This window comes from Thunnus albacares, chromosome 4 (assembly GCF_914725855.1).
Source record: "Thunnus albacares chromosome 4, fThuAlb1.1, whole genome shotgun sequence".
NCBI classification, from domain to species: domain Eukaryota; kingdom Metazoa; phylum Chordata; class Actinopteri; order Scombriformes; family Scombridae; genus Thunnus; species Thunnus albacares.
In genome coordinates, this window is record NC_058109.1 from 7,797,194 (window position 1) to 7,816,868 (window position 19,675).

The 19,675-nt window shown below is 38.2% G+C and overlaps 1 protein-coding gene across 2 annotated transcripts in view; it reads left to right on the plus strand.

Annotated features, from left to right (window-relative positions):
- Positions 1 to 1,866: 1,866 nt before the first annotated feature.
- The window catches only part of arhgef3 (Rho guanine nucleotide exchange factor (GEF) 3), a 34,307-nt gene continuing 16,498 nt past the window's right edge, over positions 1,867 to 19,675 (plus strand). Inside the window, exons 1-3 of one of the 2 annotated variants that reach the window (XM_044350166.1) lie at positions 1,867 to 2,123; positions 11,723 to 11,789; positions 18,994 to 19,056. In XM_044350166.1, coding sequence (XP_044206101.1) covers positions 2,086 to 2,123; positions 11,723 to 11,789; positions 18,994 to 19,056 — 168 coding nt within the window. In that variant the 5' untranslated portion in view covers positions 1,867 to 2,085. Of the gene's footprint in view, positions 2,124 to 11,722; positions 11,790 to 13,406; positions 13,928 to 18,993; positions 19,057 to 19,675 lie in introns of those variants that run through there. The other variant, XM_044350167.1, reaches the window with a different exon arrangement.

Sequence of the window (19,675 nt, forward strand, 5' to 3'; positions counted from 1 at the left end):
CAGACAGCCGAGCTCGAAGGCACAACATCAGCCGGCCCAGCACCGCCTTCCTTCAGTATAAAAGCACAGGCTCTGTCACTGTCAGGGGTCGGGCCACAACTAATGACTTTTTATTATCGATTAGTCTGTTAATTATCTTTTCGATTGTTTGGTTTGTACGTGCAAACCGTAACACTGATATCATTAAGTGAAAGTTGGGATCGAATCGTCTGCTCAGTTTCGTAACCTTCATGATCTTTTTTATTTTATCAGATAGTTCCTGATATAAATTAAACGTTTGTCAATTTTAGACTCTCTTCAGGTAAAGTTCTTGTTCGGCTGCTTGTGTTTGGACATGATTTTACATTTAAGAACTTCTTTTGTTATCAAAAAGTATCGTTTTGGTTAATGATTCCTAAACTCAGGTATTGCATTAGAATTTAAAAAGCCAAAACATATTCCTTTTTAAAAAAAAATCTTTTAATTGATGAATGACTTAAACTGTTAATCGATTTAAAAATTCTTGTGGATTAATTTTCTGAATATCAACTGAACAATTCATCGACTAATTACTTAAACACTTGTTAGGAGACTTCAGTTCTTCTCAACTAACTCCTTCATCTATTACGTTTTAATGGGTAAACCAGTTTTGTACTTTTCAGGTACTTATACTTACCTTGAGTATTTCCTTTTACACTTCTACTCCACTACATGTCAGAGGCAAATACTGTACTTTTCACTCATCTACATTTATTTCACAGCTATAGTCACAAGTTAATTTTCACATCAGTATTTTAGATGTGAAACAATCAGTTCATAAAATATGCATTGTTATTCTGTAGATTAGTGAACCAAACAGTATAACTTGTTAAAATTAGTTAACGTTACATTAAAATGCTGCTTTGTTAGGCTACAGGACAGTGAATTAATATTAATTTAAATTACAGTAATATTTATGTGATAAATGTAACACTGTAAACAGGGTTATTTTGAATAATTGCTTTTGGCAGCAACGTTTTGCTGCTAATACTCATGTACTTTTACTTAAAGGACTAGTTTACAATTTTTCAAGTCTGTCTTAAAACAACAGTCAGGAGCCCAAATGAACATTGAAACACATTTTCCTTGCTGTAATCGTTCCTCCTGTTCATACTGACCATAAAAAGATCCCTTCATAATGCACTTACAATGTAAATGATGGAGGACAAAATCCACAGTCCTCCTTCTGTGCAAAAATGTATTTAAAAGTTTATCTGAAGCTAATATGAAGCTTCAGCCACCGAATGAGTCAAATCAAGTGGATATCTTTCAATGTTACAGTACTTTTAGTGCCAAAGTCCCTCTTTTTGTAGCTATACTTCCATCGCAGCTCAACAGGGATGTAAATGTGGCAGATATCCACTTGATATGACTGACTCAGACAGATAGCCTCATATAAGCTTCAGATAAACTTTTAAATACATTTTTGCACAAAATGACTGTGTGGACACACTGTGGATTTTGTCCACCATCACTTACACTGAAAGCACATTTGAAGAGGATCATTTATTAGTCAGTATGAACAGCAGGAATGATTACAGAAAACCTCTTTCAGTGTTCATATAGACACCTGACTGTTATTTTAAGACACACCTGAATAAATGTGAATTTATCCTTTAAGCAGTATTTGAAGTTTCCACTTTTACTTATGATGGTGTATTATGATGTATAAATGCTTTTTTCTTACTATAAAAATATAATATAAACTATCTCAGTACCACAGCCTGATAGGTAAATCTTATTGATTGATTAATTTATTAATTGGTTATATGTATTTAAGTAATATGTGGCTCTTATGTTGAAGGTGTCACCGGAAGAGAGATATCTCGCGCGAGCTTGACGGTTAGATGAGAGCTGGACTTTCAGTTGAATCACAGCGACCCACAGTTTGTTGTTGAGCTGAATATACGGACAAAAGTTTGACCTTGACTTATTTTAGAGGAGGAAAAGTTTGTTTTTACTCGTCTAGAGATCGACAGCAGCCGGAAACAGTTAGTTTGGGTGTTTGTGCTGTAAATCAGTGGATTGTGGATCTGCTTTGGTGTGTTTGGGAGGAGCTGCAGTCCGATGCAGGCAGGTGATGGATGTCAACGCCGGGGTGCAAGGTGAGAGGCTGCACTATGAACCTGGGAATTATTAGCTTTTTTCAGTGTTTAGGAGAAACAAAATGCAGTTTAAAAAGAAGAGAAAATTGGGCGTTTTTCTGTTTTCTGTTTGTGTAAGAGAAGAAGAATGTGAGCAAACAGATAGGGAGGAACTCTTCTGCCTGTCTGTCTGCCTGTCTGTCTGCCTGTCTTTCTCTCTGTCTGTCTTTCTCTGTCTGTCTGAGACATTGTGACTGTGTGCAGGAGTTTAAATCATCACTGTCAATGATCTGAGGTCGAGAGACCCTGAAACATTCAGTCTACTAGAGAGAGAGAGGAGGAGGAGGAGGAGGAGGAGGAGGAGGAGGAGGAGTGGGGAGACAGAGAAAGAAAGAAGAGAGGTTTTATTGCAGCAGTGTGAGTCACAAGTTTGTCCGAGGGTGACTTATACTCTGTAAACACACACACACACACACACACACACACACACACACACATGCACACACACACATACACACACACACTCACTCAGACCTCTGTAAACAGTTTGCCATCATGGCAGCCTGGTGTGGAGAGATGTTTATTTGTTGTTTTGCTAAAAGTCTACAGTTGCTGCTGTATCTAGAGGTTGTAGTAATGCTGTTGTAATACAGCAATAATAATAATAATAAACTTTATTTATACAGAACGTTTCTTAACAAAGTTACAACATGCTTTACAGAAAAAGAAGAAAAAAAACAACAGATAAATGCAACAGAGATGCAACAATTAGTTAATTTATCAATTAGTTACCAACTATTAAAGTAATTGCCAACTGTATACAATCAATTAATCAAGTTGAGTATTTTTAAGGAGAAATTTTCCAAATTCTCTGAATTTCTGATTTCTGCATCTTAAATGTAAATATTTACTGGTTTCTTTAGTCTTCTGTGACAGTAAAGTGAATATCTTTGGGTTGCGGACAAAACAAGACATTTGAAGACGTCGTCTTGGTCTCTGGGAAACAGTGATTGATAATTTTTACAATTTCTGGACCAAACAACTGATCAATTAATCAAGAAAATAAGTTCAATAATAATAAAATAGTTGCAGACTGAAAAAGGCACAAACCTGTCCACAGACAAACAGAATATGTGGTTTTGATCATCTCCTGCTTTAAGATAAGCATCTATGTTCTGTTCATTTTCTTGCTTTAATTGTTTCTGAAACACTTTCTGCAGGTTTTCTGTCCTTATATTCTAAAACAAATGAGCATCTGCTGCTGTACTGGATCCTAACCTGAGCACCTCCTCATTTTAACAAAAATAAAATTATTTAGTAAACATCTGGTAACTACAACTCCCATGATGCTCTGACAGAGCCTCAGACTCATGGGTTTACACAGGGGTAGGCGATAAGAATAAAATCCTCTAGAGCTGCAATGATTAGTAAATAAATTGTTTAGTCAGCAACTATGTTGACAATCAAATGATCATTTCTGTCATTTTTCAAGCAAAAAGGCAAAAAAATCTATCTGGTTTCAGCTTCTCAAATGTGAGGATTTTTTGTCTAATGTGACAGTAAATTAAAAATCTTAAGGTTTTGGACTGTTGGTTGAACAAAACAAGCAAACTGAAGACATCGCTACGGGCTCTGATAACTGTGAACAACATTTTTCCACAAATGGAAAAATTTAAACATTTTATAGACTAAATGATTAATCGAGAAAATAATCAACAGATGAATCAATGATGAAAATAATCATTAGCTGCAGCCCTAATGTATGTGTAATTGTAAAATGCAGTGATAAATATTGTGATCTAGTACATTTTTCATATAATTAATGGATGAACAGTTTATTGATAAAATAAACGTGTAATAATTATATTATACCAGCAAATTAAATATCAGAAAAAAACAAGGTACATTAATGCAAAACATCACCAAAACCTGATCTGCTTATTGATGTGCAACATTGTCCACAACGACCTAAAACAAAAAGAGATATTAGAGGAATAAATCTCACCATTAACAATATCAGAAAATCTCTGCTGCTGTACAAATGTCATTCTTATATGGTCATATCGTCCAACAATACAACTGTAGGTCAGTTAAACTGATTCTCACCTTAGATTCTCTGTCCTCATACGTCCAAACGTTGTCCTTCCATTTCCTGCTGCAGGAGGATGCTGTTCACAGCGGTTTACAATAATTGAGGTCTTCCTGCTGCAAGGTCAGTTTAGAAAAACACTACCAGCGACAGAAAGTGAAGAGAAACGTGGAAAACAGCTGATTAGAGACCAGAATCCTTCAAAGTAATTAATAAAAGATGAAACTACAGAGTGTTAAATGTGCCTTTTATCCATTTTAAAGCTGCATGAATTGATTTTTTGGCCACTAGGGGGCATAAGAACTTCATACTAAGTTGACCCACACGCAGCCTTGACTTATATCACTTTATAAAGTTGTTATAGCTAACATATAAGCAAACAGCTGCTTATTTACACACCCAGCAGGCACAAAGCAACATTATAATCCCATTGGAGTCGTGTTTGTGTCCACACGATGAGTACAAATCCAATATTCACTCTCCTTTTAGCTCTGGTTTGGTCTCCACCAGCTCCTGAGAAAAGTATCTGGCTCTTTAGCTGCTAGATGTTCCACTTTCTTCACCAACTAGTCTTAACTCTGTCTGTCTGCTTGAATTTAACAGTAAATCTGACATGCAACCAAAACTAGGAGCCAAAAGAGGCTAAAAAGCTCAGAGTTATTTGATTTATAGTTAATATAAAAAACATTGATGTGGTGTTTTTACATTAAGATATTCAAGATAAATCTCTAAAGTTTTAATAAGAGCTGAAGCAGTGTGAGTCTTCATGTCAATGCTGCCGTACAGTCGTAATAACAGGCGAGGAGACGCAGCACTGAGGCGACCTGAAGCATTCAGTGTTGATCTTTGGAGGAATGTGGTTCTGCTGCTGTCGGGAGAAAATGACAATGTTGTTCAGGTGATGTTTGTTCTGCTGCTTTGTTCTGTCACTAATCATCACGTTTCTGCCAGCAGTATGCTGCACTGCTGGTTCCAGGAGGCGTGAGCGAGTGTTTGTGTGGTGATTAACAGTTTTGATCAGTTCAAATGTCTGCAGCAGTCCAGAGTCTTAAAATTGTCCTCAACAAGAAACTGAAAACAAAGCTGTTTTCTTTATACAGTATATATAGTATATCTTTTGTGGCTGTTGTTGTTGTTTGTCCTAGAGCCTTTATACTGTTTGAAATGTATACCTTTATTGCTATAAAATGTTACTTAGAGCTGAAGCAACTTCATTCAAAGTGTCCTCGGAGGTAGAGCTGCAACAATTAGTTGATTAATCGATTGGCAGAAAATGAATTGTCAACAATTTTGACAATTTATTAATCGTTTTGAGGCATTTTTTAAGAAGAAATGCCAAAATATGAATATTTTCTGGTTTCTTTAGTCCTCTATGATTGTAAACTGAATATCTTTGTGTTGTGGACTGTTGGTCGGGACTAAAAAAGACATTTTGGGAAATGATGATCATTGACAGTGACCATTTCTGATATATAATCATTAGTTGCAGCCTTACAATGAACTAATAGACATAAGTACTACATTACCAATCAAACCTAGTAATTATACTACAACTCTGCTTATTAAAATGTGAAAGCAGGTGGAAGTGAAACACAGCTGAATAATTGTTATTGCAACATACTGTTTTTATAGGCAAAGATCTTGTGCGGCTGCTCGTGCTTAGATGATATTTAACATTTGAGAACTTCATTATACAAGTTACTATAAATATTTTAAATGCTTTCAGTTTACAGTGATATGATAATGATTTTCGAAAAAGGAAATGTCAAATTAGGAAACAAATGATTTTATAATCTTACGTAAAGTAGCTGTTGAGTAATGAAAATATTTCAAATTGGGTGAACGGGTTCAGTTCTGAGCTGATGTTTGTAAGTCTGACCTGATGTCAGCTTGTCTCTGACAGGCGGAGCAGCGTTTCCTCTGATGTTTCCTGAACCAAGGCCCTGACATCATGTTCAGCTTTTTCCTCAGCAGGAAATAATGTCATCCCACCTGCTGTAAAAATAAGACAGTGTTTATAGAGGAAGAGAATCCTTGTCTCGTTCAGCAGTAAATTACAGTTTCTTTTGTTGGTGTTTCATAATAAAATCCCAGAAAGGAGATTCGTCCTCATAATCACATATAATTGAGTTTTAATGCAATAGCTGATCCTAACTGTAGACTCCTGACTTTTGAAACAGCATTTCGCAAAACAAACTCCACCCAAGATCCACTTACTTACTTGTTCTGGAGCTTTTAATCATATCACATGGTCTTCACTGGCTTTCTCATTTTAATTAGTTTTCTCACTTTAATGGAATTGTCGATGTTTGCACAGTTTTAATGATAAGGCTGCAGTTACTGTCACCAAATCCCAACAGAACTTTCAGCCTAATCTAATCTGTCTTTGAAACTGTGTGTTAGTTTTACTAAAGTTTAGGCTCTTCACAGGAGCTTTTTAACTTCTTTCTGAACACCGAATGCATGTTTGAGTCTGACAACTGAATCTTTACTTAGAGAGAGAGAGAGATTAAAAACAGATGAGGGGTAAAAGATTCAACAAGAGAAAAAGAGAGAGAGAGGCAAGAGCCTGCAGCCAAAGACACCTCTGATCTGGATTATGGATGTGTGTGTGTGTGTGTGTGTGCGTGTGTGTGTGTGTGTGTGTGTGTGTGTTGTGGGATGATTTGTGCTATTGGAAAAAGCACTGCAACTCCCTGGAATGAATTAGTCATACACTTAAACACACACATATTTAAACACACACACACACACACACACACACACACACACAGGGAGGACAGACTACAAAGCTTTGATCAGATAAAAATGCAGAATAAGTTTCTGTTTGGTTTCAGGTTTTTATGCTGATAAAACAGCACTTTGTGATGATAAACCACCACCACAGTGTGTTTTCCATTTTGTTATGTTGTTCCCTCTGTAGTGAACCTTAAATTGTCCTACAATGCAGCTCAAGAAGACCTGAAAAAGACTCCAGAAAAGAGTCCATATTGTTCTTTTCTTTCTTTCAAGGTTCTTTTTATTGATTTTAAAACTTTTACAAAAAGATCACCTCCCATCACTCCCTCCCATGCTGTCACAGAGTTGGTGTTACTGTCGTCTACATCACGAATCAGTCCGCCATGCAATGCATGCAATGCATGCAATGCATGCAATGCATGCAATGCATGCAATGCATATACAAATGTCTAGATCCACATCCATCACATGGCACCTGAGTTTTCAAAAATCTTCATTTTCTTGCTTCCACTCTCAGCAAACAGTTCTTCTACAGTATTGCAAATGTTTGTGTACTCTTTATATTTAACTGATGCTAAAGCTAAAGCTCAGCCTAACAAATAAGATGGATAGCAGTGTGAAAGCAGTCAGAAATACTTCACTGAGTTTTTTGAATGGTTACGTATTCTTCTATTGTTAATACAATACAGTCAAAGGTTTTAACACTTAGGCCTTATCTGTGCAGGTACAACCAGTGGCTAATGTTAGCAAACTTTGGGTGTAAACTGACAGTACATTTGACACAGTGCTGATATAAAATACGCGTACATTTTCCTACATGTATGATTCTGTAATGGATATCATTACTTGAGCGGAAAAATGTAGCATGTTGATGGAAGTCTTCCATCAACATATTGACTGTGCCACAAGGGGAATAAACACTCTGGATCACTTCTACACGCCATTCAAAAACAGCTACAGAACGGAATTGCTACCCGCGTTTGAGAAAAGCGACCATGCGGCCATCTTGCCTAAGTCAAAGTATGTAAACACTGCATGCCCCCAGTGACATGAGAGGTCAGGAAATCAGAGGCCGCCCTACAGTCTGCAGTACATGACGCAGTCTGGAGCCATTCAAGGACACCACGGTCGACATGACCGATGACATCAATGGATTCACTGAGTCTGTGGTGGATTTAATTAGTGGAACAACAGAAGCAACTGTACCCAAAAACTACAGTTAAATCATTCCGCAACCAGAAACCATGGATTACCAGAACCATCCAGGATGCCATAAACACACACTGCAACCTACAATTTAGGGTTGCAGTGTGGAAACATGGACAATTATAAAGCAGCAGCCTACAGTGTAAGCAGAGCAGTAAAGGAGGCAAAAAGGAAAGAAAGTGGAGAAGAAAGTGGAACTACAATTCCAGGAGGACAATCTCAGGAAGATGTGGCAAGGTCTAAGAACTACGACAGATTTCAAGCCGCCCACCCCCTTTGTCAAGTACTGATGCATATCTAGCAAATGAGCCAAACAACTTTTATACTCGCATTGAGGCCATTGGCAGCCAGCAAGCAAAAACAGCTGAAGAAGAGGTTAATAGATGGGTGGGTGCACCTTTCACACCTATCGCCCTTTCTGAGCATGACGTCAGGAAGGCTTTCAAGCGTGTGAACACCAAGAAAGCATAGCGGTATCAAGCAGTATCAGTGGGCGGGTCCTCGAACTATGTGCTGACGAACTAGTGCCGGTGTTCACAATGATATGCAACCTGTCCCTGGCTCAGTCTGTCATACCCACATGCTCCAAGAGGTCCACCATCACTCCTGTACCCAAGAAATTAAGACCAGCCTGCCTGAATAACTACCGCCCAGTGGCACTCACCTCTGTAGTGATGAAGTGTTTTGAATGGCTGGTCAAGGATTACATCTGTTCCTCACTAACCTGCACACTGCACCCACTACAGTTTGTCTACCGTCCCAACCGATCAATGGAAGACGCCATAGCACACATCCTCCGCACCACCCTATCTCACTTGGACAAGAAAGGGAGCTATGTGAGATTACGCGTCACTGACTACAGTTCAGCGTTTAACACCATAGTTCCCTCCCGCTTCGTCACAAAGCTCAAGGATCTGGGATTAAACACCTCACTGTGCATGTGGATCCTTGACTTCTTGATGGGCAGACCCCAGGTGGTGAGGGTAGGTGGACACACCTCTTCTACCCTCATCCTTAACACCGGAGCACCCCAGGGCTGTGTCTGCGGAAGTAGAGGACCTGACCCGCTGGTGTCAGGACAACAACCTAGCAGGGAAGGAACTACGCCCTTCTTAATATCAACAGGTCTTCGGTCGACAGGGTGGACAACTTACCTTGGCATACACATCACCGAGGGCCTGACCTGGGCGCTGCATACTGGCTCAGTGATGAGAAAGGCAAGGCAGAGACTGTTTCACCTTAGACGCATGAGGAAATTCAAATACTGAGGAATATCTACTCCTGCACCATTATGAGCATCCTGACAGGGAACATTACTGCCTGGTACAGAAACAGCACCTAACAGGACCCCAGGGCCCTACAAAGAGTGGTTTGTTTGGCTGAACATACAATAGGCAGTGCTCTACCCTGCGTAAAGGATATTTACACCAGGTGCTGCAAGAATAAGGAGAATTATTAAGGACCCCAACCACCTGGATAACAGCTTTTTCTCCCCGGTACCGGATACACCAGGCCAGCACTGAAAGGCTCTGGAAGAGCTTCTACCCACCCTCAGGCCACTAGGACCCTAAATGAGGTCACTGCCTAAGACTGCCAGACGTTATACAGGATCCTGGTTCCCACCAAACCCCCTTGCACCTACAGAGGAAGGGTGGTGCAGTTAAAGCTGCATTGATGCTGATGAAACATTATTGCTCATTTTGAAACTCTCTTGGTTGACTTATCACCACAAACAATGAGACAATGAGCTGAAAAAATGACGCTGATTCGCTGATTGAAAAGAAAATAACAGCAGAGATGAAACTGCATCCATAAAACTTCAACATATAAGCAAAGTATGACACCCAGAGACAATTGCTGTAAGAAACACCCAATCAGAGAGCTTCAGATTCTGTTAAGTAACAGATTGATTTTTTGTAGAGGTTGATAGATTTGTACGTTGTGGGGACATTAATCTGATTACACAGTCACGTTGTGTGGACTCACCTCGCTTTCGGAGACAAAAAGCAAGCCCCCATAACATAAATGATGAAATAAATGAAATAAATTTAGGATGAAGACTCGGTTTAGGGTAAGGCAAGTAGTGGTTATGGTTAGGGTTAGGGCATTTCTCCAAGGTTTTAATGTAAGTCAGTGTAATGACCTCTGAAGTGATGGAAACACAACTGTGTGTGTCTTTCCTTTTTTAGGTAAAGTGTCAGAAGGCAGGAAACAGAAGAGCGCTGCTCTATGTCTCTCTCTCATCTATATCATCTGTTCACTCCTTCCTCGATCTCTCTCTCTCTTACAAACACACACACACACACACACACACACTCCAGCTGAGGGTGTGTGATGATGTAATGTGTCGGGACTGTTGTTGACCTTTTTGTGTGTGTGTGTGTGTCTGTTCAACTTTCTCACAGTTTCCTCTCTGTCCGCTTTGTTTTCTGTCCAAAAGAGCCTCTTAAAATAAAATAAACTTTCACGATAAATATGTCAAGATTCTCAAGAACTTTTTGTTTATTTTGTGTTTACATGTTCTGACCAACAGAAACCACCAGATGGAGCTCTGCTCAAACCCCAAGCTGAACCACTACCTTCAACATACAAGTGAAAAACTGTGTATAAATCAAATCCTGCCTCTTTCTCAAGGATTTATAGGTTTGGATCTTTTAGGGCTGCAACTAACAATTATTTTAATAATAAATTCATCTGTTTATTGTTTTCTTGATTAATCAGTCAATTGTTTGGTTTATAAAATGTCAGAAAATTGCAAAAAAAATGCATCACAATGTCCTAAAGCCCAAGGTGATGTCTTCTGTTTGCTTATTTTGTCTGATCAACAGTTTAAAACCCAAAGTCATTCAGTTTACTATCACGAAAAACTGCAAAAATGAACAATTAAGAAGCTACAACTAATGAATTTGGGGAATTTCTACTTTGAAAGAGACTTGATGATTATTGATTACAAAGATAGTTGCAGAGTAATTTTCAGTTTATTGACTAATCAACTATTTGTTGCAGTTCTAAAAAAATCTAGATCAATTCACAATTAAATGTATTATATATAGCAACCTGCATACATACATAAATACACAGATGCAAACAAATTGAATAAGGATTGAAGTCAATAAGCCTGAAAAAAAATTAAATACATTTTCATCTGATCTCGACACAACAAGGTTCGATTCTAAATAAGATTTCACTGATTATTGATCAGAAGAAAATACATATCAGAAGATCACACGTTAGAAAACATAGAGTAGTATCAGGAGTCTTGTCATCTTTGCTCGTTTCCTCTGAAGCTGTTCAATAACTCGACTAAAAAAACAATGTAAAATAACACTAACGTTGCTTGTTTGTTTATGAAGTGTACACTGAGGGGTATTGTTTTGGTTTCTCAGTCTTGCCTTAGTCAAAAGAAATTTATTGTTACTTATTTTAATAGAAATCTCATCAAATGTCTTTGTGCGTGTGTGTGTGTGTGTATTCAGTAAAAGTGAGTGCTGGTCCTTGTACGTCTCAGTTGCTCTGTAGAGTTCAGGAAACGCTGATGAATTAATCTTCGCTTGTCTGTCTTCCTTTCTCTCTGTCCTTCCTTCAGGTGGAAGCTGCAAAAGAAGACTTCCTCCTTCTCTCTTCTCTCCCCTGACGGCTGGTCCTTCAGAGGGGTAAGAACTAATCCTGCACGTTAACTGATCCATATTATTCACTGCAACGTGATAACTGCACACTTATTTAAGAGATGGTGCATGACGTGGTGTCTCCATATCAGCCGATCCTGAGTGAGGAGGAAATGAAAAAGCTCCTTTGATTCTGACTCAGAGTGTATTATGGCTTTAACACCACTTACCAAACAAAAGAAAAGGGGTTTCCAAAGTGATAATAAACAGAGCTTACAAGAAACGTGACATCGCCCTGTGGTTCGGGGGTGGAGTGTCCCAGCATACGTCATAGATTTTTTTGGGGGGGTCTAGAGGTCAGAAAAACTGGATTTTCTCTGGAAAGAGGAAAATAACTGTAATGAACACTTAAAAATATGATCAATTGATGAGTGTAATAAAGTGACTATATGTAATTTTTGCCATTTTAAAATTCACTACTTCAAAAAAGTGGATTTAGTGTTAAGTTCCTCTTTAAGTACTTTGAATAAAAGCATTAAATAACAAATGTTGAGCCAGCTTTTTTGCTTGATAACTTCTGCTTTTTTTTGCTTGAGCAACTCCAGCACAACAGTCCCATTTAAATCAAAGACGTGGTTCTGTTGTTTCACTCAGTGCTAATGTCCATCTTAATGAGGATTTAAGTACAACAACTAGTCGATTAAAGTGGGGGAATGACCGTGGTCATGTGTGAAAGAAAACAATGCTGACCGTTGGTAGAAAACAGGATGTGAACGGCGGTCTTTGTTGACCCTTTCCTCCACTCTGACCTCCTTTTTCAGAGGTGTTGGACCACGAACACGTTTCATGTCCAACTAATGCAAATTAGTCTGTTATTAATGTCAATTTTAGGGGACAGGTTTGGAACAGGTGATTACTTCTGCTTTAGGACTGCAACTAATGATAGTTAACAATCAATCTTCTGATTAATCTTTTGATTAATCGTTTGGTATATAAAATTTCAGATAAAAATGAGGCATGCTGTTAATAATTCTCAAAGCCCAAGTTGACGTATTTACATTGTTAGATATTTATTTAGTATAAATATCATCAAAGACAAAGAAAACCAGCAAATTATTTGTATTTGAGAAGCTGGAAATGGTGAGTTTTGGCATTTTTGCTTTGAAAGATGAGTTAAATGAGTTGATTTGATTTATCAAGATAGTTGCAGATTCATTTTCTGCCAATCAGCTAATTGATTAATCTAGCTCTACTTGGCTTGATTTCCATTTAAGGTATTTTTTTTAGAATTCTCACTGTGGTTTATATTATTGCCATTATTTTATGGTCGGTTTGAATAAAAACACAAAAACATTAACAAAAAAGCTATGTGAAATCCTGGAATGATGGCCAAAACTACAAAAATAAGTAATAATGGACCTTCCCGTAAGGTTTGGCTACCTGACAAAAATAGTATTCTGTTTAGTCGTCACTTTTCGTAAGACAGGGGCGGATTTTTTTTTTCTGTAGGATTTTTGTAAACCGCAGTTAATAGTCTTCTCCTGTCTACTTCTGGTGTCATAGTGTCTCCTGTAGCTCCTAATTATAGCGGCAGCTTGTTTCCCCCGACGACCGTCACTTCCTGTTTGTCCAATGGGAACTGAGTGGACACACACACACACACACACATACACACACACACACACACACACACAATGTGAAGGATTCTTGAGAGTCTGTAGATCCACTCAGAGAGGAGGTGAAGCTGAAGAAGTTTAGATTGTGACTGAGGAAGCGGAGGAGAGCAGGAGAAAAGAAGAAGGTAGAAAACAGGAGGTGAAGAGAAGGAGTGATAAAAGAGGAGAAAAACAAGTTCGGAATGAGGAGGTGAAGAGAAGGAGAGCAGAAAAGAAAAGTCGAGTTGAGAAACAACAAGAAAAGGGAAAAAGGGGGAAAAAAGCGATGTGACTGTGAAGGAGGTGATTGAAAGGAGGAGAGAGGAATCAAAAAAAGAGAAAGAAAAATTGATTGCAGATGTGAGGAGGAGAAAAGAGAGGACCTCTGATGTGACTTTGGGATAAAAACAAAGTGACCTGGAGGAAGAGGAGCAGCAGATGTGACTGCGGAGAATTAATTAACACTTGAACTGTGTTTGAGGAGCAGATCTGATCCTGATGATGGGCTGCTGTCTGTTTGTTTACTATCGGGTGAGTCTCTGTGAGCGTGTGGTGGAAGAAAGTACACGATGTTTCATGTGTGTCTGAAAACAAGAGTCAAGGGTTTTGGTTTTGTAATCATTCCTTCTGTTAATACCAGCCATTAAAAAATACCCTCCAAATGTGCTTTTAATATAAGTGATGGGGGACAAAATCCACAGTCCTAGTTTTTCAGCAAAAATACATTTAAAAGTTTATTTGAAGCTAATATGAAGCTTTAACTCCCCAAATTAGTCAAATCAAGATATCTTCCAAAGACTTTGTGGTACAAATTTGAAATTTTGTGTAATTTCTGTACACTGTCTATTCAGTTACACTTAATTACTATGGATGACTTCACATGGATTTTTCTTATAGATACTGAACACCTTAATGTGCGTACTGTATGATGCAGAATGCATTGTTATTATTATGATCCAAATCAGTCTGATGATCATAGACTTCATCTGCATTTCATCTATCCAGTCAGGTACTCAGGTCAGAGTGTTTCGCACATATACGAGAGTAAATGAGATTATTATCCAACACAATACAAACCACTTCCTGATATTCATTGTGATTGACACAAGAAACAAAAACCATAAAACTGTAATAAAAGCACCACAGCTAACTTCACACTGTTAGAGGGAGCAGGAATAACCGACCAGTTTGGATAAGTGTCATTAAAACTGCACTGTAGCACCATACCGTTGTTTTACTGTTTTGCTTTAATGCACTTAGTGTCATACTGTTGAATTTTGATGAAGTAATTTTTTTTTGTCTTTAACTATTTGTTCATATATTGTGTATATTAAAATATGCACATATAAACATGTAGTTGTTTTTTTTTTTTTTTTTTTTTTTTTTACAATGCGTGGAGGGAGGAATGTGTAGCTGAAGGGGTCTGAGCCCCAGTGTGATGCTGACACTGATGTGACCACAGGGATAGTTAAAGTTTTTGCAGTATTCCCATAATGCAGATCTTTTTTTCTTTATTTACCAAGAAACACTCCTCCTCTAACTACACTGAATTTTCAGTCTGTGTCCCCTGATGTCAAGTTGTCATGACAAATATAAAAATAAATAATAATATAAATAATATTAAAATTACAGTTTGGAAATAATCAACAATGACATATTCTTTGTGTGTCAGATGGTTTGAAGCATACCACTGTAGCACATTATAAACTGAAACAATGACTACCTTTCTTGTAGAGGGGCCTTGTGACAAATGGTGCATATTCCTAAATACATTGGTGTTAAACAGGATTACCACAAACAGAGTGATCAATAGTGGCCTAGAGCTTGTTTTTGCTCCAGGACAGGTTTATGCGGCCTTACTGGGACAAGTTCCCCCCAGTGAAAAAATAGATGCATGGTCATTTTGATTATCCACGTTAGCAGCAAAGTTCTACAGTGGGAATAACAGTGTCTGTCTGTCAGTCCATAGCTTTGGTCCAGGCTGAAATATCTCAACAAATGGTATTGAATGGTATTACATGAAATTTTGTACAGACATTCATGTTCCCCAGAGGATTAATCCCATTGCCTTTGGTGATCATCTGACATTCATGTTCCCCTCAGGATGAATTATAATATGAATTATATTAACTTTTATTATTTACTGTTTTAATAACTAAAAGCGTTTCATCTAGCGCCATCATCAGGTAAAAAAAAATAGTGCGTCCAATACTTTAGTTTATGACTAAATACCTGCAAGACTAATAACATTCCCTTCAGCCTCAGCTGCACTTTGTGTTTAGTGCTAATTAGCAAATGTTGTGATCATGGTAAACATTACACCTGCTAAACATTAGCATGTTAGCATATTGATGTTAGCGTTTAGCTCAAAGCACCACTGTGACCACGTGCAGCCTCACAGAGCTGGTAGCGTCGCTGTAGACTTGTTAACACAGAAATGTTCAGTTATTCCCTGTGATATTTAATTTCCAGCTGATTGATAGGTAGCGGTGAATGTTAGAGGAAGCTGACAGACCTTATATGGGCGGGAGGACCAGACTCCTCCTCTCTGGTTTCAATAGAGACAGTGAGTTAAAGGTAAAGTCTGCCAGGTTATATAACGTCCGGCCAACAACAAAGTCTGAACACAATACTGAACAAACAGCAGACATCCTGCTATTGTTTCTCTCTGCTACACTGTTCCCAACATCCTCCTCTCCTCTCTTTTCCTCCTCTCCTCCTCCTCTCCTCTCTTGCCTTCCTCCCTTTTCCTCCTCTCCCCTCCTCTCCTCTCCTGCCTTCCTCCCTTTTCCTCCTCTCCCCTCCCCTTCATTTTCCTCCTCTCCTCTCCTGCTCTCCTCTCCTCTTTCCTCCTCCTTCTCTCCTCTCTTTTCCTCCTCCCCTCTGTTCTTCTCTCCTCTCCTCTTTCCTCCTCCTCTCATCTTCTCTCTTTCTCTCCTCTCCTCTTCACTTTCCTCCTCTCCTCTTTCCTCCTCCTCTCAATTCCTCTCTTTTCCTCCTCTATTTTTCTCCTCTCATCTCCTCTCTTCTCCTCCTCTCCTCTCCTCTCCTCTCCTCACCTCTTCTCTCTTCTCCTCCTCCTCTCTCCTCTTTTCACCTTTCACCTCTCCTTTCCCCTCCTCCTCTCCTCTCCTCCTCCTCTCTCCTCTCTTCACCTCTCCTCTCCCCTCTTCATCTCCTCTCCTCTCCTCTCTCCCTTCCTCTCCTCTCCCCTCCTCTTCCTCTCCTCTCCTGTCTCCTCTGTGCTCCCCTCCTCCTCTCCTCACCTCTCTTCTCTTCTCTTCCTCCCTCTGTTCTCCTCTCCTCTTCCTCTCCTCTCCTCTCCTCTTCTCTCCTCTTTAACATACAGCTGTTTGTCCTCAGTGACCTGCCTGATCAGATGTTTGTGATTTCTTCCTGTTTTTGTCGTCATGGCAGCGTACAGGAACTGTTTTGCTCATTGTCACACAACTGCACCTGCACAGCTTCCTACCAGATACGGTTGCCGTAGTTACCACAGAGGTTACCTGGCTTAAACAGAATCAGTGATAAATATGTGACCATTTACTCGTATAGAAATGTCAAAAAAGAAAAGCAAAAGATCATCATGATCATGTTGTTCTTAGTACTTTCATACTAATCGTAGCATCTGAACAAGAGTAGCATCACTTTGGAAACAGGAGCAGCACAGATACTCAAGGAAACACTGACATTAACTAAGATCTTCACTCCTGACCTTTTGTACAAGTACTTCTTGGACCATTTGTTCCCAAGCGACAACTACCACAGTCTGAAGCTGAAGCCAGTGGCTGCTAATGACTCCAACTGACTCCCATTCAAAAAGACTCAACTTCTCTAGAAATGAGATATTATCAGTTCAATCAAAGAGCATTTTTTTCCCCTTGTTTTAAGGCCAGAATATAAAATAATGCAGTAATTCACAGGGACCAAAGCAAAGATTAGAGGAAAGTTGAATAAAAACATCAACACAATTTTATGTAGCATCAATATTTTGTTCTACTTTCATGTCTGGTTTATGATCTTGTTAACCCACAGATTTATCTTGTGACCCTCGTGTTGGCAACCACTGTATATTTACCAAAGTATATTTACTCAAGCTCTTAAAAACAGTTGTCAGGTTCTCGTACTTTACTCATGTAGTCGATTTCTATTTGGTCCATTTGAGTCTTTCTACTTTTACTCCACATTCGTCTAAAGTTAACGGTCAGAACATGAGATAAGATCGTAAACTATCACTGTTGTTGTGCAAAAATCTTCTATCCCCAGCTCCAGAGTCTGGCTGGGGAACTTTGTTGTGTCTCTCCCTCCCTGTTTTCCTGTCATTTCTCTACAGGCTTTTATTTATTTATATATTTTTTGTATGTTTGTTTATGTGTTTTGGACAGAAGCCCTGAGAGGCAAGTGAGGAAAAACAAATTCTGGTGATCCATTTTCTAAGTAGTATCTAACTTGTTTTCTGTCATGTGTTTATGACTTAATAACAAGTGAAAAAAAGGTTTTGCCAGGGTAATCTTTCAAAGTTCCTTAATGTTTTTCCATCTTTGAAACAGGTGGAAAAAAAAGTTTTGCCTCGATCCTTTTTAAAAGTTACTTTTTTTCCACCTGTGAAAACGTGAAAATAAAAAGTTTTGGCAGGTGAAATTTCTTTTTGTCAGGATCATTCATGTTTTCTTCCAGGCGAGTTTTAATTTCTCCATGCACTGTAAACACAAGGAACATATATTGTGTGTTAGTAAGTTATGTAACATTACAGTCATGTCTTTCTTTTGTCACTTGGAAGAAAACATGAATGTTTTTAGTCCTATTTAGAACATGGGGTAATGGTGCACTTTAGCCTCTTGTGGCTGGAATGAGAATTACAACAACAAACAATTTCAAAAATTATCCTAACAAAAAAAAATTCACCTGCCAAAACTTTTTCCCATCTGTTTCAAAGATGGAAAAAAAATTAAGGAACTAAGAAAGGTTTTCCTGGCAAAACCTTTTTTTTCACTCGATCTTAAGCCATGAACACATAACTTAGAAATTTGGACCACCAGAATTTTTTATTCCTCACTTGCCTCTCAGGGCTTCTGTATTTTTGTATTTTTATTAGTAGCGCTTTATTTTTTTATAGTTGTCCTTTTCTATGTGGATATACAGTACACATGTGTGTAAAATAACAATAAAAATTAAAAAAGATTTCTTCTACTTTCCTTTCTCTTCTCATCCTTCTTTTACCTGGAGTGTATTTTATTGCTAATACTTGTTTACTTACTGTTATCTGTATGGCACATTTTGGGCAAAAACTTCCAGCAACAGGCACTGACTATGGTGTAACTGGACGGAAAAGAGCGTTGCAAACTGATCAACCTGGAACCAAAGTAATGAGCTAAAAGCTACATAGAGCTGCAGGTCTGGTGTTAGTGGGTTCATCACTACAACAGATTCGGTTGCATTACATTTGATTCAGTGTGATATTAAAAACATAATTTAGTGGAGCTGTAAAAGGGAGTAACTGGATAAAATGAATATGTTTCCATTAATCAATGCTCCTTAAAATCTAAAACATCTGTTCTCTGTCTAACATAATGTTTGCTGTGTTTTGTGTGTTGCAGAAGAAGAGGAAGCAAGCCAGCAGAGATGCCGACTCCCTCAGTCTCTGCAGTCTGGACATCAACGTAAGTTCAGCTCCTCTAAACTTCTCTGCTGTTGCCCCGTTTAAGTTTACACAGTTTTAGACTCTGCTGTTGTCTCAAAAACTGGTGAAATATCTCTGAAAAGCTTTATTGTAAGTAAGAAATGTTACCTTTTACTCGCACAAGTTTAAATACTTCCTGATGCTGTGGTGGCAGTACGTCCTCACCGTTTAATATGACATAAAAATGAAAAAGATTGACTGAAGTGCCGTTCAGGAAGTGATGCTGTCTGTTGTGTTGTCACAGAATTTCAACCAGGAAGTTTTTACATAAAGCTTTAAAGAGTAATTTAACACTAAACCCATGTTTGAGTTTTTAAATATAATTGTTAATATATTTATATAATATATTTAATATAATTAATATATTGTATGTTCAATAATTTTATTAAATCATTAATTGAATCTGGTCCTGATGAGGGAGCAAAGAACTTCAGTCCAGTTCTCATGAAATTAAAACTTTACTGTTTGCTTGCAATACTTGAACTTCTTTATCATAAAATTACAATATTATTCTCATAATATTATTACTTTTTTCTAGAAATTACAACTTTACTCTCATAACTCATAAATGCAACAGTACACATGTAGTTAAATGTCTC